The sequence below is a fragment of the Notolepis coatsorum genome (genome assembly GCF_963971535.1).
Source record: "Notolepis coatsorum genome assembly, chromosome: 4".
Taxonomy (NCBI): Eukaryota; Metazoa; Chordata; class Actinopteri; order Aulopiformes; family Paralepididae; genus Notolepis; species Notolepis coatsorum.
Genome location: NC_140168.1, coordinates 143,236,285 through 143,260,522, shown reverse-complemented (window position 1 = coordinate 143,260,522; position 24,238 = coordinate 143,236,285). Strand labels below are relative to the sequence as shown.

Genomic DNA, 24,238 nt, shown 5'->3' with positions numbered 1-24,238 from the left:
CGCAGATTCCTATCAAACTGTATTTCATCATCAATATAATGCATTTGGGGCTATAAATCACTTTCTGGAGAAAGCTGCAGAAAACGATAAAAACATACTTATACTTTAGACCGTATTTTAGTATGAATATGTGAATGAAAAAGTATAACGTTGCTACACCCTGAACAATAGATATAGGACGTTGAATGGGCCATAGTAATGTCAATTTAGCAATACAATTTTAAAAGTTATAGCCCTGCAAAGAAGGGGAACTTCTCCATGTTAAATAGGGCTGGTGTTGTGAAGGGCCAGATTAAACCGAATATATATATATTTATTTATATATATATATTTAATTGTATTTGTATATTCTCTAATATTCCCTGATATCCCTTGTATATTCCTTGTACAATATGCATTGAATATCCATTCTAGCCTACTGAACATCCCATAATAGTCTCCATTCTACTATTGGTCGAGACCTTGGTGCCAGGCTGCCATACCCCTCAGACCCAGTTCAAACGTACCGCTCCACATGTACGAACAAGTCCTAGTTCCGCGTAGGAATCTGACTACCGCACCACTAATGGGACTATTTGTTCATAGTGCGTATATATACTGCGCTACTAAAGTAGGACTTTCTTTTCAGTCCAGTTTCTTACCCTCCAATAGAGTCACAGACGTAAAGCCTCCCCGCGACGCCACGTGTGGGAGTAAGGCCAAGTTCGCCTACCATCGGTATTGAGACATCGTGTATATTAATATTTGAATAGTCATATTTGGCACTATATCGTCGAGTTGGACGTAGTCTATTAAGCTAATAATAGTCTGTTAATATATAGTGCTTCGTGCGGTGAGAATACTAACGTAGTCAGTACCCCATCGTTTCGGGCAGAGAACTGGCTGCTTACCCAGGGTGGTTGACCCCACGTGAAGCTGCACCCGAGGAGCCCCAGAGCCGACGAGCGAGTGGACCTGTATACCGGATTATTCTACCGACGACAGCCCGCCTTCCCAGGCACGGATTATGCTTTGTACACATTGATTATTCCATGGATAAAGACCCCCGACACTGCCGTGTGTTGGAACCCCCCCCCCTGGAGAGGACGCAAGGTGAGGAGACGCTCTGCAAGACGAGGTCGCTTCACGTCTCTCCTCCGTGGACCGGATGACGCCGGCCCACAAAGAGTCCACCTGCTTTCATCTGTGGTCCAAGGATCGCCGGCGCATTGAACGGCACTACAGTGGGTTCACCTGGGATACCCTTGGCCGGATGAGGCAGTCGGATTCTACCCCCCCCCCCCCTCCTACGCCTGTCGGCTTACAAGCGACCGGATTAACCCCTTCTAGTGTATCCAGTATATAATCATTAAAGTATCATTGCTGTTATTCCTTAAACTATTCCAGGTCGTATATGTACCACCTGCGCCTTCAGAGATTGGACATTCTCTATTGATATACCGACGAATACTCTTGCCATAAAAGTGCATACTAATTCCATTCATAAATGTGATTGATTTGATTAAGTGCTTGCTCTACACACCATCGCTGTGTAGAAATAAAGACCTATTTCTAATTCGTACATTTGTGTTGGATCCGTTTCATCTACGTGACAGTGTTCATCATAATATATTTATGCCGTGTACTGGGTGGCCGAATATTAAGTACAAAGGTAGTGGTAGTAAGTATCATATCTAGTAATACAGTCAGGGAATTGTACCCCTCAGTTACAGCTGGCGAAGGATGGTAAATTATGAATTTAACCCTGCCGATCAAAGTGTTAAGTGACAAATGTTTTCTTTGCTTCTAAAGAAAAGTAACAGTGAGTCAGTTTTAATAAAACATTTTCTATACATTCTATACATTCACTGTTTATTTTTCTTTTTATATTCAGTTCAAATTGTATTACCTATATTAATGTCTTTCTACTATTACCCTGCCCATACCTGTACCTCCCTTCCCCCATGCTGCTATGATGCCGAATTTCCCCCAAGGGGATCAATAAAGGAATATCTTATATTGTACATAATTTTCATACAATGTTTTGATTTCATGCTGAAAATGTGGCAGCAATGGCCGTTTCCTCTATTGGTTGCCGATTGCTGTAAGTCACATCAGTGCATGCATATATCCCATGATGCATCTATACTGACGTTGTCGACGTGGTGGAGTTCGTCGGCCCACTTCAGGATGAGTTTCCTGCTCTCCTCCAGGCTGCGCTCGGTGCGGGGGTCTGACCTCTGGGCCTCTCGCTTACTGCCACCCTCCCCCGGGTCATTCTGCAGCAACACAGCACACAATCCATTCATAATCAGACTCATGATAATAATAATAATAATAATAATAATAATAATAATAATAATAATAATAATAATAATAATAATAATAATAATAATAATAATAATAATAATAATAATAATAATAATAATAATAATAATAATAATAATAAGCGAGAGAGAGAGCGAGAGAGAGAGAGAGAGAGAGAGGCGGGGCCGGCCGATAGATTGATCAATCTATGGCCGGCCGGCCCCGCCTCTCGCTCTCTCTCTCTCTCGCTCTCTCTCTCTCGCTTGCGTGCACAGGGAGGGGCAGGGGGAGGAGGAAGGAGCGGGGAAGGACACGTGGCACAGCAGGAGAGAGGACATTGGACGAGAGGCCAGGGGGAGGGATTTGCAAGGGTGAGGGACAGGACCTCTGCATGAGGCTAGTTAAGGCTTCATTACTTGGATAAAATTGTGAAGTTGATTTATGTGTGTACGCCCTCTGACGTAGATCCTCTCTCTCTCTCTCTCTCTCTCTCTCTCTCTCTCTCTCTCTCTATCTCTCTCTCTCTCTCTGTCTCTGTCTATCTCTGTCTATCTCTGTCTATCTCTGTCTCTCTCTCTCTCTCTCTGTTCTCTCTCTCTCTCTCTCTCTCTCTATCTCTCTCTCTCTCTGTCTCTGTCTATCTCTGTCTCTCTCTGTCTCTCTCTGTCTCTCTCTCTCTGTCTCTCTCTCTCTGTCTCTCTCTCTCTCTCTCTCTCTCTCTCTCTCTCTCTCTCTCTCTCTCTCTCTCTCTCTCTCTCTGTCTCTGTCTTTGCATGTGTGTGTGTGTGTGTGTGTGTGATTAGTGGTGTTGGAGGTTGTGGCTCACTGCCTTCCATCTATATAAGGCTCAGGCAGATGGGTACATTGCACCACTCCTGAAGACAGTCTATGGTTAGTTTATGGAAGATGGCAGATGTCTTCTAATATGACCTCGTTGACATGCTGACGTGGTCTTATTAAATGACTCTTATTGTGAATAAGATACAGATGAAATCCTTTGCGTTTAATTATTCTTTATTGAAGGACAATGACATATTTATGCAGCCCATTACGGTGTGTGATGTTACATTAATATGTTGCCATCTTGGGTCCTGTAATTTGATCCCTCTTCCAGTATTGTGCGTTCTGGGGGACGACAGAGGGGGAGGTACCGCCTGCAACTAGGTTCAAACCCCCCGGGCCTGGGGCATTGGAAATGTACCCTGCCCAGTTCTGTCTTGTGTGAGGCGTCTTCTTAATCTTCCATAATATGGATACCTTTACTGTGCAGCTGACAGTTTGTTTCATCTCAGACATACCATCAACACCTAAGGTGGGGAGAACCCGAAAGAATACCTGTGGAGGCGGGCGTCTACATACTGGAACCCCCAGATTGGAACATGTCACGTCACTGTTGGCAGGGGCCGGTTTGAATATAGGTCTGTTCAGGTCTATCTCTCTGGTATCGGTATTGCCCACTCTACCTCTTGCACCGTCGCTATCCACTGACCCATACGTCTTTACCTCGTCCTTACCGGCCACCTTTTGTACCCTAATTGCTTGGGTGAGCCCTGCGTGATGTGAGATACGTCCCGAGAATGTTGGATCGAATTTGTATAGTGCGCTCGTACTGTCGTTGTTACGTGCATTCATCAGAAGCGTTCTGTTCTCGAATGGGGAACGTGTTCTCTGCGTCTAACTCTCCGACTACAGCGGTCCCTGTGCCCATCATGCCAATGCACTCTGAGGGATTAGCCCTTCCCGGTAGAAAGGAGCATAGCTTCTGACGATCCTCTGTCATGATTTTATTGAGGTCGTCACTATTACATTTGTAGGCGTAATCAGGCTGCCATGGTGGCATGGTATAAATGTTATTCTGAACCCATTCACATTCCAGACCGTACCGCACCTTGATGTTCCCCTGCTGGTTGATAACCTCCACTACACCTGCCTCTATCACTGGCACACTACAGTCCATCTGGCCGGCCTTCATAGATGTTATGGGCGAATTCCACCACACGTTGAACATCCTTTGGGGTGGCGCTTGTATGATGTTATCGGGCCAGTTCGTTCTCTTGTCCCATTCCTTGTTATGCGAGTCATATTCCATCTGATATCCTGTCATGACAAAGGGGAATTCGTCATTAGTCCTCCTGGCAACGGCGATGAGACCCGTAGGCATAGGGGTTGTAACCTTGGTTCCACCTATGTCGGTCTCCGTTACGCACTGGAAGTTTGCATACTCGGCTTCCACTATCATAGGCTTGTAACAGTCATAGTCCATTAATAGCCTTTGTAGATCATTGGGCTGCCACTGTCCCTTCATGCTGTTATAGTCTGCATAGTACCAGTCATACTTCACAGATCCCTGTGTATGTACGGCTCCATTGGGCTGTTAGGGGACGGTGTTTGATTTCCATGACTGCATCGTGCTTTCATTTAAGACTCTTTCATTGTGGAAGAAGAACCTCCTTGTGGATGTTGTGATCACATGTCCATCTCTCTCATTCCATATAGCCCGATTTACAATCAGGACCGGAGGTGGTATCGCGCCTCCACCTCCTGCCGGTTCACCTACCGGTCCCCCTGCCGGATACGGGGCAACATCAACAACATCCGTACCCTCGGGCCCGGTATCGACCTGAGTAATATCCATTTAGATTACACCATCGTTTGACTGAAGGGTCTGAGATATTGCCGTTTCTTCATGTCCTACCGTCTCACCGCGTATCCGTTTCGTAGGATGTCCGGTGTTTTTGGTGGGATCCTCCTCTTCTCCCCTCCTCCGATTGGCCTATCCTGTACAGTGGGATGGCCGGTGGAATGTATTGTGTCTTCTAAATTCCCTGACACTAAAGGGAGTATCCCCGCAACTCCTATTTTTATACGGTTCCTCCCTGCGATTGGCCTATCCTGTACAGGGGGACGGCCGGTGGAATGTATCATGACTTCACAACAGAAAAAAGACAGTCACAAAATAAGCACATAAAGTGCAGACATATAAAATCTGTTTTTCACATTAGGATCTAACATCCCAATAGGTCACCTTGTTTATGGTTTGATTCAGTTTTAAAAATAGACAATAATAAAAAGAGTAAAATAGAATAGACGGAGTAAAATAGTGCAGTGCAATAAAATATTAGAATAGAATAGATAGTACAATTATGCAACAGTGCAGTGCAATAAAAAGTTAAATGGAATGGACAGAGTAAAATGATGCAAAGTGGTGCAATACAAATTTTCTGAATAAAAGAGTAAAATAGAATGGACAGAGTAAAATAGTGCAATCTACAGTACAATCAGCAGCGGAGTGTATTAAAAGGCTATGTTTTTAGCTTATTTTTGAAAATATTAAGAGATCTAGCTTCTCTAATGTCCATAGGTAGTGTGTTCCATAACATTAGTTCCATGTTAGTTCTTGATAACATTACGGTATATATACCATTGGCATGATGTGCAGCTAGAAATACAGGCTATAAAGATCAACTGACATTTGAGGGTCAATGCTCATAGATTACACAAGATGTTGTATATGGTTGGTTAGATAACATAGTGACATAGGTTATCTGAGTGGTCATTACAGTTGAAAAATCTATCACCAGCTCCCTTGTAAAAACACCATGCTCTGATTACACCCATCAATATATACTACAATATCATCATCTTCTTAAAATAATGGCTTTTTTTCTCACTTTTTGAGGAACATTTCATTTTTGTCATCTCTGCATGATGCTGGCCACCTCTGGTAAAATTGCCTACACCATGCTGTTCCTACCCAGTTGTGAATTGATCATCATATATTCTATATTTGGTTCAATTCATTGTTTTTCTCAAAACTTGAAAATATGACTTTTTATTTTAAGAAGGTGACGATATGCTCCAAACACTGTTGCTTCATAATTCTGATTACATCCATCAACTAGATACTGTAGTATGCTCCCAACACCTGTTATATTATCGTACTTGGCCATCGCGTCCCGCTCTTAAGCCTATCGAGATATACCTCATCTCATGTACCTACTGTACTCCACTAACGAAAAACAAATACGCCCACACCTGCCGGGTCCCGCCCCTATGGAGGCGTAGCCTATAAGACACTAGGCATGGTCACCAAACACTCTTCCTCTATTTTGTTTCCATCATAACGGTTGCAGTGCGCCTTATGTAACTAGTTGTTATGAAAAGATTAGAGAAATTGCGTAATGTTGAAAGCTTACCGGAGGTTTGCTTACCCCTGGAATCTTCGGGCATGTTTCAGCGACACGTCGGGCCTATGTTGATCAAGTTCAAGTTTCTTTAATAGTTGTCATACAGAAGTACAGAATACTTTCATACAAAATGCTTCTTACTGTTACGCTCCAGAGACTGTGCTAGACAAGATAGTATCAAATAACATAGTATAGCATGTAATTTTAGAAGAAGAAAATGAGGTCACAGTGTTCGGTATAGACATATGTACAATGTTCTGAGTTACCATATAATATACAATACTATGCAGTGTACAGTACTATATAGTGCAAAGCAGAAATGGGATGAGGTACAATTTAGGTACAATTTACAGTAAGGTGTACGAGTTGTAGTGCAATCCTTCATCAATAAATATAAAGTGTGGGGAGTGGGTGCTACAGTGTGTTTGTTTAAAGTGGGTGTGTGCTATAAAGTGTGTGGAGTGGGTGCTACAGTGTGTTTGTTTAAAGTGAGTGTGTGCGTGTGGATGTGTGTGCTATGTGCTTGTTGGTGTTGGTGTTGTTGGTGGTTGTTGTTGTGTAGTGTTCATTCATTGTTCGTTTAGCAGCCTGATGGCCTGGGGATAGAAGCTTCTTCTGAGTCTTTCTGTGCTCGCCTTGAGACTCCGGTATCGCTTGCCTGACCGCAGCAGTTCAAAGAGGCAGTTGTTCGGGTGACTGGAGTCTTTAATGATTCTCTTCGCCTTGCCCTTGCAACGCTTGTTGTAAATGTTCTGGAGGGTGGGGAGCCCCCCTCCAATTGTGCGTTCGGCTGAACGTGTCACTCTTTGTAGTCTGCTTCGGTCTTGTGCAGTGCTATTCCCAAACCAGGAGGTGATGTTGCCGGTCAAGATGCTCTCTATTGTACATGAGTAGAAGTTCTTAAGGATCTTCTGACTGACTTGGAACTTCCTTAGGCGCCTGAGGAAGTAGAGGCGTTGTCGTGCCTTCTTCACAACACTGTCAATGTGTGTGGTCCATGTCAAATCCTCGGATATGTAGGCTCCGAGGTACTTAAAGCTGTTGACTCTCTCAACCGGTGCCCCGTCGATGCTGAGGGGGCTGTAGTCCTTGACCCCCGACCTCCTGAAGTCCACAATCATCTCCTTTGTTTTGCTGACGTTCAGGGAGAGGCTGTTGATGTTTCCTCGTCTGATGGCAGCAGACCAAGGAGCAGCGTACAAGGTTTGGCTATCGGGCCAGCTTGTACACAGGTAGGCCCTGTGTCATCAGGCATTGATGTTGGTGTTAGTAATGCTGTGAAGTGTGTTTCGGCGCCAGGGCCGGGGTGGCTTGGTGAACGTTCCTGCAGTGGACGATTTCCTGGCTATCCTGGAGCATGCTGCTTACACTAATGCTACTAATGCTACTGCTAATGCTAATGTTGATGCTGAAATGGGTCGTTGTTCTAATATTCCCCGCCGCGGGACGTTGCCGCTTTTCCCTCCTCTTGCCCGGTTCATTGATGAAGGTCAGTCGGTTGCTAATGTGGGGGGTTTCGCTGAGTCTTATTTACCTTTTTTATGGGTAAAAGGGCTAACAACAGGGTGCAGGCCGAGTGTACCGTGGCTGCGTAGCCAGGTAGCTTTGATCCTGTGTCCCGGCGGGGATGAACGATGTCCCACCCGGCCGATGCTTGAGAGCGAATCGGCTCGGAGGGTGGCAGTATGGACGGATGAGTGGTATACTGCTGCAGGATGGTTTGTAGCGGCGGCCAGTGTTATGGCTCAGCTGGCTAGTTTCCTATGCACATTGGCGTCGGGTAGTGGGGCTATGGGTCCAGCCGACATTGTAAACATGTTGCATGTTTGTGGTGTTATAGAGATCTTGACTCAGTCGCAAGCTATAACTGCGGGGAGGATTAGGATGCTATCAACGTTTGTTGTTAGGCATGTTTGGTTGGAGCACTCTCCTCTTGGAGAAGAGGATAGGTTTTCTCTCCTCACGACTCCTTTTTCCACGGAACGTCATTTTGGTCATTCTGTGGAGGCGCAGGCGGTTGTTGATCTGGGTCCCACACCGCCTCACGCTGTGCAGCCAGAGGTGGGAGCACGGCCTCGTCAACGACTGTGGCGAGGCCCTCGACAGGCGGCCATGTTTCTCTCGCCAGTGGTGCCCTGGGCGGAGAGTCAACAGGGATCCACAAGGCCGACAGCCTTGACGTCTGAGGGATCGGCCATTTTGGGTGTATGCGGCTTGGATAAAACAAGCCGTTGTCATTCTGCCGCGAGCAGCCCGCTCCCCGTTCAATCCTCTCTCTGTTACCCACGGAAGCGGGGCTCTGATCGCTTTCCTTTGGCTGCGGGCCGCGAACCTTCTTTGAAGCGCATGCGGCCCCATTATTCACTTATCATGGGGACAGGGGCTGACACCCAGTTGATGGCTGAGCCTGGGTCTGTCCGTGAGAATGTTGTGCTGTCGCGTGGCTCCTGCACCACACGTTGTGTGATGGGGGAGCCTGGTGTTACGGCTGCCACTAGCTACAGTGGTCAGCAGGGGGACTCGAGGCCTCTTCTGTTGAATGCACAGCAAGGGTTACCCCGGCCTCGCCTTCGCCAGGCGGGGTATCACGCTGATGCCTCCCACTCCCGTGAGAGCGGCAGTGGTCTGCAAAGAAGAGGCGAGCGTGATTTGGGTGATAGCAATATCACTGCAGGGCTTCGGCGTGTAGGAGCCCATGGGGTCCTCATGCCTTGTGTGTCTAGCTGTAGAACAACTCCTCAGCATGCGCTAGAGGGGTGTTCAGGGGGGGGTGTGTGTCAACCAGTTTGATGACAGCTTCTCCCGTATCAAACCGGCCCTTTCTGTCGGGGTCCCCCCTTGGGTGCGTCGCACAGCGGGAGGGACCGGGCCAACTATCTACTGTTCCTTGCGGCCCAGCGTCAGTTGACGGCGGGTGCGCTGTGGGATTATTTTCACATATGGCGACAAGAATGCCGTTTGGGGGGGTGGATAGAGAGAACGTTGAAGGAGGGGCTTGTGTTGCAGTTCGCGCAACCCCAACCTCCTTTCTCAGGTTTGGTGCCGACCCTATTGTCAGGGTCAGAAGCAGTGACAGCCCTGGCCGACGAGATCCAATCTCTGTTGGCGAAGCAGGCCGTAGTCGTGGTCCCGAGAGAGGACGCGATGTCAGGTGTCTACTCCCGTTATTTTCTGGTGCCCAAGAAAACGGGGGGGGGGGGTCAGACCTATACTGGATCTGTCTGCGTTCAATCGGTTGATTGTAGCGAGACCGTTCAGGATGTTGACCGTCAAACTCCTTCTGCTTGCTGTCAGAAGGGGAGACTGGTTCACCTCCATAGACCTGAAGGATGCGTATTTTCACATCCCGATTTTCCCTCCTCACAGGAAGTTCCTGCGGTTCCTGTTTCAGGGCATAGCGTACGAGTACCAGAGGTTGCCGTTCGGCTATTCTCTGGCTCCCCGCACATTCACCACGTGCGTAGCGACTGCGCTGGAGCCTCTACGTCGTCGGGGAATACGGGTTCTGTTCTATCTAGACGACATTTTACTCCTCAGTCGTTCGGAGGAGGTTGCCAGGTCTCATACCAGGCTGGTGGTGGAATTCCTCACCAGGCTGAGTTTTGCTGTGAACTGGAAGAAGAGAACGCCTCTTCCCAGTCAACAGGTGGAGTACTTGGGCTTGACGTTGAGGTCAAGGCCCATGATTGTAACCCTCTCGGAGCAGCGGCGGGTGTCTATCCTTCGCACGCTCGGGGGTTTCCGTCTGGGAGGGACGGTCACGGCGCTGCAAGTGATGCGCCTGCTCGGTATGATGGCATCTGCTCACACGGTGGTTCCTCTTGGCCTCCTCTTCATGAGGAGGATACAGAGGTGGTTTTTCTCTATGGGAATAGATCCGGTGAGGGACAAATGGAAACGGTTGACGGTTCCTTTGTCGATATGGGGAGATCTCGCCCATTGGAGGAGGCTGGGTATCCTCACCATTGGGGTCCCCATGGGCAGCAGGCGCTCACACGTCACGGTCTTCACTGACGCCTCTCTCACGGGTTGGGGAGGGACGTGTCGGACCCACGCAGTGGGGGGCAGCTGGACGAAGGTCCATGCTGGCCCGTCTACCCCGCACATCAATGTGTTGGAATTGAAGGCGGTCCTCCTGGTCCTCAAACGGTTCGACCACCTGGTGGTAGGCGAGCACGTTTTGGTCAGGACGGACAGTATGACGGCAGCGGCGTATATCAACAGGCAGGGTGGGACTCGTTCCATCCGCCTGCACCGGGCGGCGGTCGAACTTTGGCTATGGGCATCTCGCAGGCTGCGCAGTCTGAGGGCGCTCCACATCCCTGGTGCAGAGAATGTGGGCGCGGATATGATGTCTCGGGCGGTCCTCGTTACGATGAGTGGGAACTCCGCCCCGACATAGTCAGACAGATCTGGGATCGTTTTGGGGAGGCCTCGGTAGATCTGTTTGCGAGCCGACGCTCTCACAAGTGCCCCTTGTTGTTCTCGGTCAGTCGAGCAGATCATCCCCCCTTGGGGGTGGATGCCTTCTCGATCTTTCCATGGCCGCCCGGTCTTCTGTACGCCTTTCCTCCTGTACAGCTGTTGGGGGTGTAAGGCGGGGGGCCGGGACCCAGTCTCATGCCCCCTGGATGCTGTCCTTAGTTATCTCCAGTCTCTCCTTGGTAGACTGTCAGCTTCGACGGTGAGGGTATATGCAGCAGCTATATCCTCCTATCATGAGGGGTTTGAGGGGGATGTCTTGTTCAGCCACCCTCTTGTGAAGCGTTTCCTGCTTGGCGCTCGATGCGTTAAGCCGGTGCAACGCTCTTTGGCTCCGAGTTGGGATCTTCAATTGGTCCTTGTCGGTTGTCCTTGGCCCCGTTTGAGCCACTTGAGCAAGCGCCGTTGGGACAGCTGTCTTTCAAGACCGCGTTCTTGCTGGCTGTCACCTCCGCTAAACGCGTGGGTGAGCTCTGTGCTCTTTCGGTACGTCCAGAGTGCCTGTCTTTTCGTTCCGATTGCGGTGCCACTCTGCGGCCTAATCCTGCTTTCGTGCCTAAGAATATCTGGAGTTCCTTCCGCTCCAGGGATATTGTGGTTCAGGCGTTTCGTCCGCCCCCTCACCTGTCATGTCCGGTCCGTGCTTTGGGAATTTACCTCAGCCGTACTCAGGACCTCAGGGTTACCGATCAGCTTTTTGTCTGTCACGGTGGTTCTCGTGCCGGTAAGGCACTATCGAAACAGCGCCTGTCCCATTGGTTGTGCGAGGGCATTGCCCTCTGCTACACGTTAGCCGGGCTGGATCCCCCTGGGGGCGTCAGGGCGCACTCCACTCGTGGGGTGGCTGCCTCTGCCGCTCTGCTGGGTGGGGCCTCGGTGGAGGACATCTGTGCTGCAGCTTCATGGTCCTCCCCGGGCCCCTTTGTAAGGTTTTACCTCATGGACATGACCGGGGGTTCTGTCTCCCAGGCGGTTCTGGGGTCTGTGGCCTTTCCTGCTTCCCGTCCTTTGGTAGGGTAGCAGGAGTGTGTGGGTATGGGCCACAGTGTGTTAGGTCACACGTGGTTCCGCCTGTGCTGTGTGTTCAAGGGGTTCTAGTTCCCTCTTGCTCGCACTCAGGTGGAGTTGACTGCGCCCCCCCTTCATTAGGAAGGATGGGGTGATGGGACTCCCCAACCCCTTGATGTGGGCTTACGGGTCCTCAGGGGGTGCATCTGTCGGGCCTCGCGTCCGCTCTACCCCATATCTCCATAGGCTTAAGAGCGGGACGCGATGGCCAAGTACGATAATATAACGAAAGGTTATGTATATAACCTAGTTATATGAGGACTGGCTAAGCGTCCCGCTCTTAACGGCCCTGAGTCCCTTTTTGAGGAATCTTTTCCTGGAAACGGGTTTTTTTGGCGAGGAAGAGTGTTTGGTGACCATGCCTAGTGTCTTATAGGCTACGCCTCCATAGGGGCGGGACCCGGCAGGTGTGGGCGTATTTGTTTTTCGTTAGTGGAGTACAGTAGGTACATGAGATGAGGTATATCTCGATAGGCTTAAGAGCGGGACGCTTAGCCAGTACTCATATAACTAGGTTATATACATAACCTTTCGTTAACTCTGAATGTGCACTTTGGTGATCGGGCCTTCTCACGCACTGCACCTCGACTCTGGAACTCAGACCATCAGAGACTCCCCACCTTCAAATCCCGCCTCAAAACCCACCTGTTCTCCCTAGCCTTCAACCTTCCCCAAACTTAACCACCCCCCCTCCAACCTGTTTTGATGTTTGTTACTGTGGCTTTATGTTTCTGTGTTTCTCATGCTGTTTTCCCTGTTTCCGTGGTCTTATGTTCATTTTGTTTCTTTGTTTCTCTATGTTTCTCTGCCTACTGTCAGCGACTTCGGGTTCCTGAGAAGCGCTATACAAATAAAATTTATTATTATTATTATTATTAAAGCTAACACCTACAGTAGCACTAATTTACATGGTTCCCTTTTCATTCTGGAGAAAAACCATTTAACTATGATTATGTAGGAATGACCATAGACCTTTGTACATCCTAAAGTTCTATCTGTGTCTATGAACTTTTAACAAGATACTTTTAACAGGACCAAATGACCCTGCTCACACCTGTACCTCCCCTCCCCCATCCCCCGTGCTGCTTGGACACCTGCATTTCCCCCAAGGGGATCAATAAAGGAACATATTTTCTTAAATAATTAACCTACAGTAAATTAATTATATTACCATTTCTCTTTCAAGTCCACAGGGCTCTAATATTAATTTGTAAGTGACTTTCTTTTCCAGAGCGTCAAGCGTCATTGATTACCTAATCTTAGCGGGCTATGAAATGATGAGAGGAAAGCTTATCAATACTCCTAGTTTGTTGCCCCGGTCTTCCAGTCTATAGTTGCCTAGGTGACGCACGTTAGCCTCAGCATTTCCTTGTCCTTTGCCCTCGTATAGACCTGTTCGCTATATACGTCCGACTCAGTGGGGAAAAAAGAATGTAATCCTGGTCAGAACAATGGGGCAGACTACAATATAATTTGCATTAGCCATGATAGCGATCTAAACAATCAATCCATGCCAAAGCTAGATATGTAAAACGTGAAAGACTCACACTCACACAGCCATGCTGATTTGGCTAAATGACATCCAGCTGTTTTCGTTTGAAACAACTTTTAGTCAGGGGAGTGTCATGGTTTCTCCATAGAGCCCTGTTGTACTTTTTTTTTAGCGCAGCTGCTCGCGCAGGTAGTGGTCAACTTAGTCACATGAATCAGTTGGTATTGCTGATTGGGTCGAACATGGTATGTTTGTAAACAGCGAACAGGTCTATACCATCGTATATGTATCAGAGGTGTAAAATCAGTGAACCAGAAGGCATCGAGATAATTAATTATTGAGATCATGAAACAACCACCTCCAGTCTGTTCCTCTTGTCTCTCTCATCTCCTCAGTTGTTCACTGTAGCGTTCCATTGCTACCTTACATTTCCCCTAGCTTGCGTGCAAAGGCCGAATTACAGAATGGGTCTACCAGGCACTGGGGTCTACCAGGCACTGGTCCAGGGGTCCAAACGTCATGGAGCAAGCCCCACCACTGCTCTAGGGTTGCTGGGTGACTAAAGAACACCCCTAGAAATAGGGTGTAAAGGGCTACATGGTCCTCCAACCTGCCTGATTGCTGGTTACCAACCTGATCGCTTTCAGCCCTTACAGCTTTGCACCATATTGTACCATATCTTACGTGTGCCAATGATTTCCTAGGGGTTTTCTGCCCATGATTTCTCAGACCCATAATCTGTCAAACTAGATTATGCCAAACAAGGCTGAATTACCAAATGGCCCAAATGTCACGGGGGCCCTGAATGAGTTCTGTGGATGCAGAGGCCCCAGAGTTTTTGTGCCCAGGATTTCTCAGACTCATAATCTGTCTATAATACAGTATTTTTTATTTATCCTTTATTTATCCAGGAATGTCCCATTGAGATACAAGATCTCTTCGTCCAGGAAGTCCTGACATAATAATTCAGTCCGCCCTTTGGCTGACTACACTGGAAAGGCAGCTATACAGAGATTGAATATTCACCCCAAAGATGGGGAGCATAGTGATTGGAAATGCAAAACACAAGTCGTTTGTCAGGGAGTCTCTTGAGCAGGGTTTAGGCGAAGTTTCTCTGACCCCATGTGGGGCCATCTGGGGCGACAGTGGCTCGGGAGGTAGAGCAGTCGTCTGGTAATCCTGAGGTTCCCGGTTCGATTCCCGCTCCTCCTGGGCAGCGTGTCGAAGTGTCCTTGAGCAAGACACTTAACCCCTAATTGCTCCCGAAGAGCAGGTTGGTACCTTGCATGGTTGCCCCCGCCATCGCTGTGTGAATGTGTGAGTGAATGGGTAAAGATGTGAGGAACAAATTGTAAAGCGCTTTGGATAAAAGCGCTATATAAATGCAGCCATTTACCATTTACCATGTGTGCCTCAGTAGCACAAGGCCATTGGTAGTTCATGTGAAAATGTGGATATCCAATCACCACAGAATAATCCCCTCATTATTGTGGATTTGCTGACCAAGATCCATTCCAGGGCCCTCATTCATCAACGTGGACGTAGAATATGTTCTATTTCCACACGTAAGCACGGAATGTAGAACTAGTGTACGCACAGGGAAGTCGGGATTCATCACACGGTGCGTACGCAGGCTCTACGCTCCTCCGTAGAACTTTGTTCTACCGTCAATGCTCGTGCATGATTATCCATAGTGGACTGACCCGAGCGGAACTCTGAGAAACTCCACGGAGAATTCACTGCTGTCGAACCAAGAAGACACTATCGCGTATTATGGGATAAATAAAAGGCGGATTTGTAAACGGTGATGTCAGATATCAACGGCTCCCTAAGACCATTGCTGCAATTCTGCCTGGACAGCTCAAAATACTAATAAAGACCGTTCGTTGACCACTGTTTGGCGTTGGTTGTGTGTCATTATAACCGTGCTGTAATATGAATGCCTTTATTAGTTGTGTTCGATTGGCTATATGATTTTTAGAGGCATCTATTTTGTTGTCGGCTAATAAAGACCGCGCTGGAATATGACTGCCTTTTCCCGTGTTGTTTGATTAATACCCAGGGATTAAAGTTCTCCTCAATTTGATTCCAAATCGCGATGGATCTCCCGTCAATTTTCTACCTGCTGCATATGATTTCTAGAGGCATACTACAATCCATTTTGATGTCAGTATTGGGTAGCCTACATAAACAATAATACGAGAGCTATACAAGAACAATGAATCTTACTGCCATGTATGATGTAGCAGATACGCCATGTGTAGCCTGCCTATATGTGATCAATACAAACATGAACTTGAATTCCATCATGTCTGTGTGCGGGTCACTGCGGGAACTCACAAGGCTGTTGTCACAATGTAAATAAGAACGTGCACTGAAAAGTTACAGTATGTAGTTGGTTGATCATTTGTATGACAGTCAGTAAACCCTTGCAAAAAGTATCCGTTTTATTTAATGAATTGAAAACATTCAGCATCGCCTTCCTCCCGGCATCCAGCAATAACATGTATCAGGCAAATGCGCATCGCAACATTGACTGAGTGGAATCCCTTTCTATTCACATAACTGCATTTGTGATGGAGCTTTGACAGCTACAGTAACAGTCTATTGGTCGATCCATCTCCAATATCACGATGGACCGTGCCGCGGTGGCAAAGACCCGAGGGTGGAGAGGATCTTGAATGAATTCCATCATCATATATATATGTTGTGTGTCTGTCCACTATGTTTGTTACTTTGTTATTCCCCCCCCCCCCCTATCTATGTAAAGCGACCTTGGGTCTCTTGAAAGGCGCTATATAAAATGAAGCTATTATTATTATTGTTATTATTATTATTATCATCACATCTGTGCGGGAGCTCACAAATAGACTGTTAGTCTCAGTGAAGTTTCAACGGAGGTCATCTATTCTAACCAACAAATTGAAGTAGAAAGCATTTCGTGACCAATCTTATTTGGAAACATGACACACAAAATAATTTGCTTTTTATTTGAAACAATATCTAATCGCGTTTGGAGGTTGGTGTTTTGCGTCTGCCCCCCCGTGCCAAACAAGCAGGCCAACCTCTTGTTCGCGTGTGAGCCCGTTATAATTACACTACTGTCGCTATTTTACAATGAACTATAATGAATTACGGGTCATACAGAAGTTGAACACTAATGCACGGAAGCTTATTTCCGCCTTGAAACTAATGCAGGACTGAGGAGTGCTTATGCGTAGTAACGATATTCTACCACTGGGCGCCAGGTACGCCTGGTCTGACCTGTGCGTAGATGTAAGCACGGAGTCAAGTTCAAATCGAAATTGATGAATCCCACTCTTTGCTTAGAAATGATCGTACGCACAGGGTAAGCACAGATCTGTGCGTAGAACACGTTGATGAATGAGGGCCCAGGCTCCCACTTAAGCCAGGATAACCTTATCCCATCGCAAATTATCTCTCTCTGGGGGCGGCTGGGTGGCGTAGCAGAGATTGCGCTCGTCACCAATGCAAGAGACTCCGGTCTCGACTCCCCGAGTCAGCGTTGCCTGTGGCTTGGGCCAGTCGTCATACTATCTCAATTGGCAGAGGTAGCGGGTGGAAAGTCGATGGGTGGGGATTGGACGTTGTGGACAGCGACTCCTACAAGTCGGTTGGGTGACGCCTGTACAGCAGAGACAGGAAGTATCGGGGCAGCGTGAGCCTCCCACGCGTTACTCCTCGCCACTGAGACTCCGCGCTGTCTGGTGAAAAGATGCAACAGGCTGCCTCCTTGTGTACCGGAGGGGACACGTGATGCAAGGCTTCTATCCTCACTACAGCCGACCAGTGGGAGGCATAGTCTAGCAACGTTCAAGACAGGGGAGGGGAGAATTGAAGGGGAGAATTGGCGATACGAAATTGGGATGGGAGAAAAATAGAAAAAAATAAGGAGAAAAAGTGGATCAAAAAAACAAATGTTCTCTCTCTCTCTCTGGGTTTCTACCTTGCAGACTTGGTCCACCTGCTCCTTCCAGTGGTTGATGAACTGAACACACTCCTGCAAGGAGCGCAGGTCCTTCAGACCATTCTGCCGAGGATGTTGCTGCAGGACACAACAGGACAAGACATCAGGAGGTCATGTAAATACATGTTTACTGTGTTTACCAATATTTACAATTTACATGTATGTATACATGTATCAGAAGATTACTTTATTGTCAATTCACAGTAATTAAATTTTGTCTTCTAGATACACACACACACACACATACACATTCATAGTACTTTACACATACAGTATGCATTTCATCTTCATGGATTTTATAACATCGCAGACCTATACAGTATATGATTAAATGTAACATAACCTCATGAACCTTGTTAGGGAACTCACCTGTATAGTTTATAAATGTATTCAGTCGGTAAGTAGAACAAACATTGAATTTGATATCCAATGAGATAAGAGAAATGGGTCGATAGTCTCAATGATGAAATAATGCCTACGTTGATGATCATCTGTGTGTGGTGTGTGTGTGTGTGTGTGGTGTGTGTGTGTGTGTGTGTGTGTGTGTGTGTGTGTGTGTGTGTGTGTGTGTGTGTGTGTGTGTGTGTGTGTGTGTGTGTGTGTGTCAGGTTAAAGTGTTCATGGTTAACGTTAGGGGTAAGGGAATAAATATACGTCAATTGAAAGTCGCCACAAGGCATGAGAACGCGTCTAACCTGCGAGCGTGAGGAGGTACCGCTGGTCTTGATGGGGCTGCTGGGGGCTGAGCTGTGGACCTGGCTATTCTCGTCAGGGAAGCTCCAGCGCACCCCACCAACAGAGTTACTATGGCTGGAGGAGGTCTTAACCTTCAGACAGGAGGCCAGTTCTGGGAAGAGAGAAAGAATTCAGATTCAGATTCAGACAACTTTATTGATTCATATTTGTAGCTTCACAGGTAACAAGTAACAACAAACAACAAAACAAAACATCTCAATGACAGCACGGCAACAACAACATTCCATGCAATACACAATCCAGTAAAAGTAAAAGTAAAAACAGACAACTAAGTGTAAAAGGCTACTTAAAATGACTACTGTCTGTGTTTAAAAGTCTGATAGCCGAGGGGACAAAATATTTGGCGTAACGGTTGGTCCTACTTGGTGGAACGTCATAACGGCGGCCAGAAGGCAACAGTGAAACCCGCTGAGACAGAGTGTGGAGAGGTTGATTTATGATGCTCGTCCCCTTCTTGACCACCTGGTCCGTCCAGAGAGAACATAGGTCTCTCTGTTTTACTCCAATTATTTTGGAGCACACTTTCACAATATACTGTAGGCTGTTCCTATCAGGATCTTCGCACTAACATTAAAAGAGTTCAGCTTTCTCAGCAGGTAGATCCTCTGCTGACCTTTTTTGACAATGGACTCTGTATTTAAGTTGAACTTCAGTTTACAATCAAACACAGTTCCCAGGTATTTGTACGATTCAACAATCTGGACATCCTCGTCATGAATTACACTAGCTACACTGGCTTGATGATCGGAGTTGTGTCTGAAGGAAGGAAGGTGACGTAAATAATCAAAAATAACTTCAAAATCAACCCTAAACTTGAGCGGTAGCCAACCGTGAGGAGTCCAGAAGATGACGATTCGATTTATTGAAAAGCCTCAGTGCAGCATATGACACAGTTGGAGCTGGTCCAGGACTGAGTGGCTACACGTTGTCCGGCCGCATGAAGTAAGATTAGCGGATTAAGGATTATCCCCAGGTTTGGGAAGAGACAGGAGGTTTGATCTGATTTTGACAATATTTCTAAAAAAGAATGTGAGGTAATCGTCCAGAAGGGTTCGAATGGCCTACAGGCTAATATGACTCTATATGATAAATAATATGTTACCAATTGGTCAGAACGGACCCTGAGCAGATTCAGCTGTGGAGAGAGCCCTGAAGGACAAATCGTTTGTCTGCAGAGCGAGAGCAGATGGGTTTTGTTGATAAAGGGCCATAAACAACTAAGCTTTAGTCAAATTCAGTCGACTGTGACCAAAACCAGCAGGTGACCAGGCCAGGTTTAGCCGAGAGCCGATAAGACATGTTTAGAATTAGGGATGTCCGATATTATCGGCCTACCGATATTATCGGCCGATATCGGCATTAAAATGTGATATCGGAAAATATCGGTATCGGTTTTCAAAAAAATATATATTATTATTATAATTTTTTTTTACATTTCTATAGAAATGATGTCCGATATTATCGGCCTACCGATATTATCAGCCGATATCGGCATTAAAATGTGATATCGGTTGATATTGGTATCGGAAATTAAGAGTTGGACAATATCGGTATCGGTAAAAAAGCCAATATCGAGCATCCCTATTTAGAATAGAACTGTAGGAATTTATGAGACACCATATAGGGGAACTCTAGTCTTATCTCATCGCCAGCTGTGGTTGAAAGAAACTGCCTTGAAAATAGACAGAGGAAGCCATTCAGAACACGCATTTAAGTTGTATCCAGAAAACTGGAAAAGTGGATAAAAAAGGACTAGAACAAATCAGAAGATAGTTAAAAATAAAGGCATTAATGATATTTCTAACAGGCAATTACCTGAATATAAAACATTTATCAAATGGAAGACAAGAACACTGAATTAATCAATAAGTCATTTCCAGGTTGAAAGTAATTAAAATAAACCCCATCAACAGACAAACACCTGTTTAAAACTATGAATATTATGTGTTACATTAAAACTGTGATAAGCCATGAATGTATAATATCCTTTTAACTGTTTTCAGCTCAAATCAACAGTAGAAATGTTAAGGAAAGAGTCTATACCACCAGCACCGGTTCCCCGCAGGGCTGCATCCTGTCCCCACTACTGTTCTCCCTGTACACCAACAGCTGTGCCTCTCTCCACCTCTCGGTCAAACTCCTGAAATTCGCTGACGACACCACCCTGGTGGGTCTCATCTCCAGGGGGGACGAGTCGGCCTATAGGAGGGAGATCGAGAGGCTGCAGAGCTGGTGCAGCTGCAACAACCTTGAGCTCAATGCTCAAAAGACAGTGGAGATGGTAGTGGACTTCAGGAGGAAAGCAGCCCTGCCCCCTCCCATCATACTGGGAGGCACTCAGGTGGCCTCCGTGGAGTCATGCCGATTCCTTGGCATGACCATCTCCCGGGATTTGAAGTGGGAGCTCAACATCACGGGCCTGCTCAAGAAGGCCCAGGGGAGGATGTTCTTCCTCCGGCAGTTGAACAAATATAAACTGCAGAGGACCTTGATGGCCCAATTCTACACGGCCATCATTGAGTCCATCCTCACCCACTCCATCATCTCCTGGTTCCCCGCTGCAGCGGCAAAAGATCTCGCCAAGCTGCAGCGGGTGATTCGCTCCGCGGAGAGGGTGATCGGCTGTCCCCTGCCCTCCCTCAGGTCCCTGCATGACTCCAGGGCACTGAAGAGGGCAAGGAAGATCATGGCCGACCCCTCCCACCCCGGTCACAGCCTCTTCACCCTGCTCCCCTCTGGGAGAAGGCTGAGGATCCCAAAGGCTGTGAAAGCTCGTCACAGACTTCTTCCCCCGCCAGGCTGATCAATGCCTCAGGTCCCCCCCCCCCCCCCCCCCTCTGCCCCCAAGTGACACTGGCACATTGACACTGACTGCACTGCACTAGTCCTCACTGGAACTCTGCACTCTTCACTTTATATATATATGTATTTTATTGATTAATCCTCCACTGCACTGTTTTTTTTGTCCTGTGTCTGTGTTGGTGTTTGTCGTTTACTGTGAAAAAAGAAATGAATTAAATGCATACACTGTATTGCTGCAACAATTACCAATGTGTTTTTACACAAATGGCCTAATAAAGGAATCTGAATCTGAATCTGAATATACATTGGTGTTTAAGAGTTAGAGACTAATCTCCTAATGCCAATTTGAAAGAATTAATCCAAAAGGGTTTAATTTGAAGAACTAAATTCTCTTAAAGAACTAACAGGGGGAGTTTTGATACAACCCAGGACCGCACCAAATGGTCTCAAACTGGTCTGATAGGCTGAAACTCTTACAGGCGTCGTCACCAGACGATGCTGGTGGGAGGCGTGGTTATTAGTTTAAGACACGGCACGGAGAACAGATAAAAAAACACACAAGACAGAAACAAAACGGAGAGAACGAGAGAGGAGACCAGAATTGTACGTTGATGAAGACTCCCAGCTCCTGTTGCTGAACTACTGCTCCATGCTGATTAAGACCAGAACCAGCTGAAATACTTTTGTAATACTGGGAAATCCAGAAAAGAGTGTGTATTTTGATATTCAGAGAGCTTTAAGACTGCCATCACCAGGAAGCCTTAAATAAAGCTCTGTTTGATACCACTCCAAATTGCTCTTGTGTGGACTCGATTCTTCTGCAGAATACACCTGCAAAGACCGGTGGTCGAGCCAGACACGTAGCCAGAGAAGACCAGAGTACCAGCCAGATCACCAGAGTACGAGCCAAATATACGACAAATGTGAGCCAGATGGATCAAAAGTGACACCTAGACTCCCAGTAGTCGGCTTGAAGTGTGACACCACCAGTGGGATAAGTACACTAGATTACAATTGAGATACAAGATCTCTTCTTCCAGGGAGTCCTGACCAACACGGCACACAACAAGTTTCAACATAAAACGAAGGTCATTTGTGCAGTGGCAAGGAGCATAATCACATCAACAATAGCATCAGGTAAAACAGTTACATGTTTCGTGAAGGGCTAATCGTAGCATACCTTTAGAAGCATTCACAGTAGGAAGTGTCTCTAGACAAAGTTTTACTTGCAGCGTATTCCATAAAAAGGGAGCATAGTGGGAGAATGCAGCTTTACCAAGCTCTGACTGCATCAAAGGAACATTTAAAAGCATCCCATTAGCTGCTCGTCTGGTATTAAAAAAGCAAGTATAAAAGGACAGAAGTCTGGAGATATATAAGGGCAGCTTACCTAGCAATGACTTAAGGATAAAAATCAACATGTGTGATTGTCTTCTTTGGTACAGAGAGGACCATCCTAAGGACTGATACAGAGTGCAGTGGTGGGTGCGAGAGCCTGCACCTGTTACAAAACGTATGGCAGTATGGTACGCAGAATCCAGCTTTTTAAGCAGGGAGGAAGGAGCATGCATATAGATCACATCGCCATAGTCTAATACAGACAGAAAGGAGCTCTGCACAATTCTCTTCCTGGCTACAGACGGGAAACATTTCTTTAGACGGAAGAAAAATTCCAGTTTAGGTCTAAGTTTTCTCAGTAGGTTCCCAATATGAACATCAAAGGCCATCTTGTCATCAATCCATATGCCCAGATATTTGTAGGATGTTACTTTGTCAAGGCATGTCCCTTCCAGTGTCAGAATCGGAGGGACAGCTGTATTAGCTCAAGAGCGAGAGAAGGTCATGTACTTGGTCTTTTTTGCATTAAGGACCAGTCTTAGCCTTAGCAAGGAGTGTTGCAGTGTATTAAAAGCATCCTGTAGAAGCTCTATGGCCTGAGTTAAAGAGGAAGCCATTGTGTAAACAACTGTATCATCGGCATATAAATGAAAACGTGCTGGGTTTATCCCATTTCCTAGTTCATTTATAAAGATGGAGAATAAGACAGGGGCCAAAATAGAACCTTGTGGAACACCTTTGTTTACAGTAAGAGCAGCTGAGGTATAATCTTCTACTGAAACACACTGAGTTCTTTCAGATAGATAGTTTTTAAACCAGCTCAAAGCCATTTTAACAAGACCTATGCAGCCAAGCCTCTGTAGTAGCAATGCATGATCCACAGAATCAAAAGCTTTAGACAGATCAACAAACAATGCTGCACAGTGTTTTTTCTTGTCTAGTGCTTCAAGTATGTCATTTGAGACTAGCATAGTGGCTGAAGTAGTACTATGGCCTGATCTGAAGCCTGACTGAGACTCGTTAAGAATATTATGGTCAGTTAGAAACTTTTTCAGTTGTTCGTTTACAAGAGATTCAAAGACTTTGGCCATTACAGACAGTCTGGAAATAGGGCGATAATTATTTAGGTCAGAGGGGTCTCCGCCCTTTAACAAGGGGAGAACCATGGCCGACTTCCATGAGCTAGGTAATTCACCAGCACAAAGACTGAGATTCAAAATAGAGGTTATGGGTTCTGCAATCAGACCTGCAGCAACTTTGAAGAAGAACGGCTCTATCTTGTCTGGGCCTGAAGATTTCTTTACATCTAGGCTCATTAAGGCTTTGTGAACCTGAGAGGTCAAGATGGGGGCAAAGGTGAACAGTTGATCAGGGTCAAGTGGCGGAGGACCTGGCTCTCCTTCTGCAGCGATCATCCCTGAGTTGCGAGAATCAAAGATTGAGCCAGCAGAAATAAAATGATTATTAAAGCTGTCTGCAATATCCATTTTGCCCTTGATTTCACTCTGATTTACCCTTAAGCAGGCCCGGACTGGCCATCGGGAGCACCGGGAGTTTTCCCGGTGGCCTGGCCTGCACAGATAAAAAAAAAATTATAAACAAAAAAAATATATATATATTATTATAATTTTTTTTTTTTTTTGCCAGGTCATTGTTTCTAGTTGTGGCGGCGGCGCGGCGCGATAGTTAGATAACCTAGGTGGGTGGGGAACAACCAGGATTTCACTGTCTGCGACAGAGTTGGAGAACTATCTGACTCTCTCCATCACGCGGATCACACACACACACACACACAATGGAGCCGTGCTGCCGCTTGTGATTGGTGGAGGCGGGACCAGG

At 46.6% G+C, this 24,238-nt stretch overlaps 1 protein-coding gene across 1 annotated transcript in view; it reads right to left on the bottom strand.

The window, feature by feature from the left end:
• Positions 1 to 23,814, bottom strand: part of LOC311226718 (uncharacterized protein) — a gene marked incomplete at both ends in the record, with an annotated part of 32,008 nt that extends 8,194 nt beyond the window's left edge. Inside the window, 4 exons of the mRNA XM_084312130.1 lie at positions 2,133 to 2,258; positions 17,483 to 17,581; positions 18,199 to 18,350; positions 23,646 to 23,814. Of these exons, the coding sequence (XP_084168256.1) occupies positions 2,133 to 2,258; positions 17,483 to 17,581; positions 18,199 to 18,350; positions 23,646 to 23,814 (546 nt within the window). The remainder of the gene's footprint in view (positions 1 to 2,132; positions 2,259 to 17,482; positions 17,582 to 18,198; positions 18,351 to 23,645) is intronic.
• Between the last annotated feature and the right edge of the window lie 424 nt (positions 23,815 to 24,238).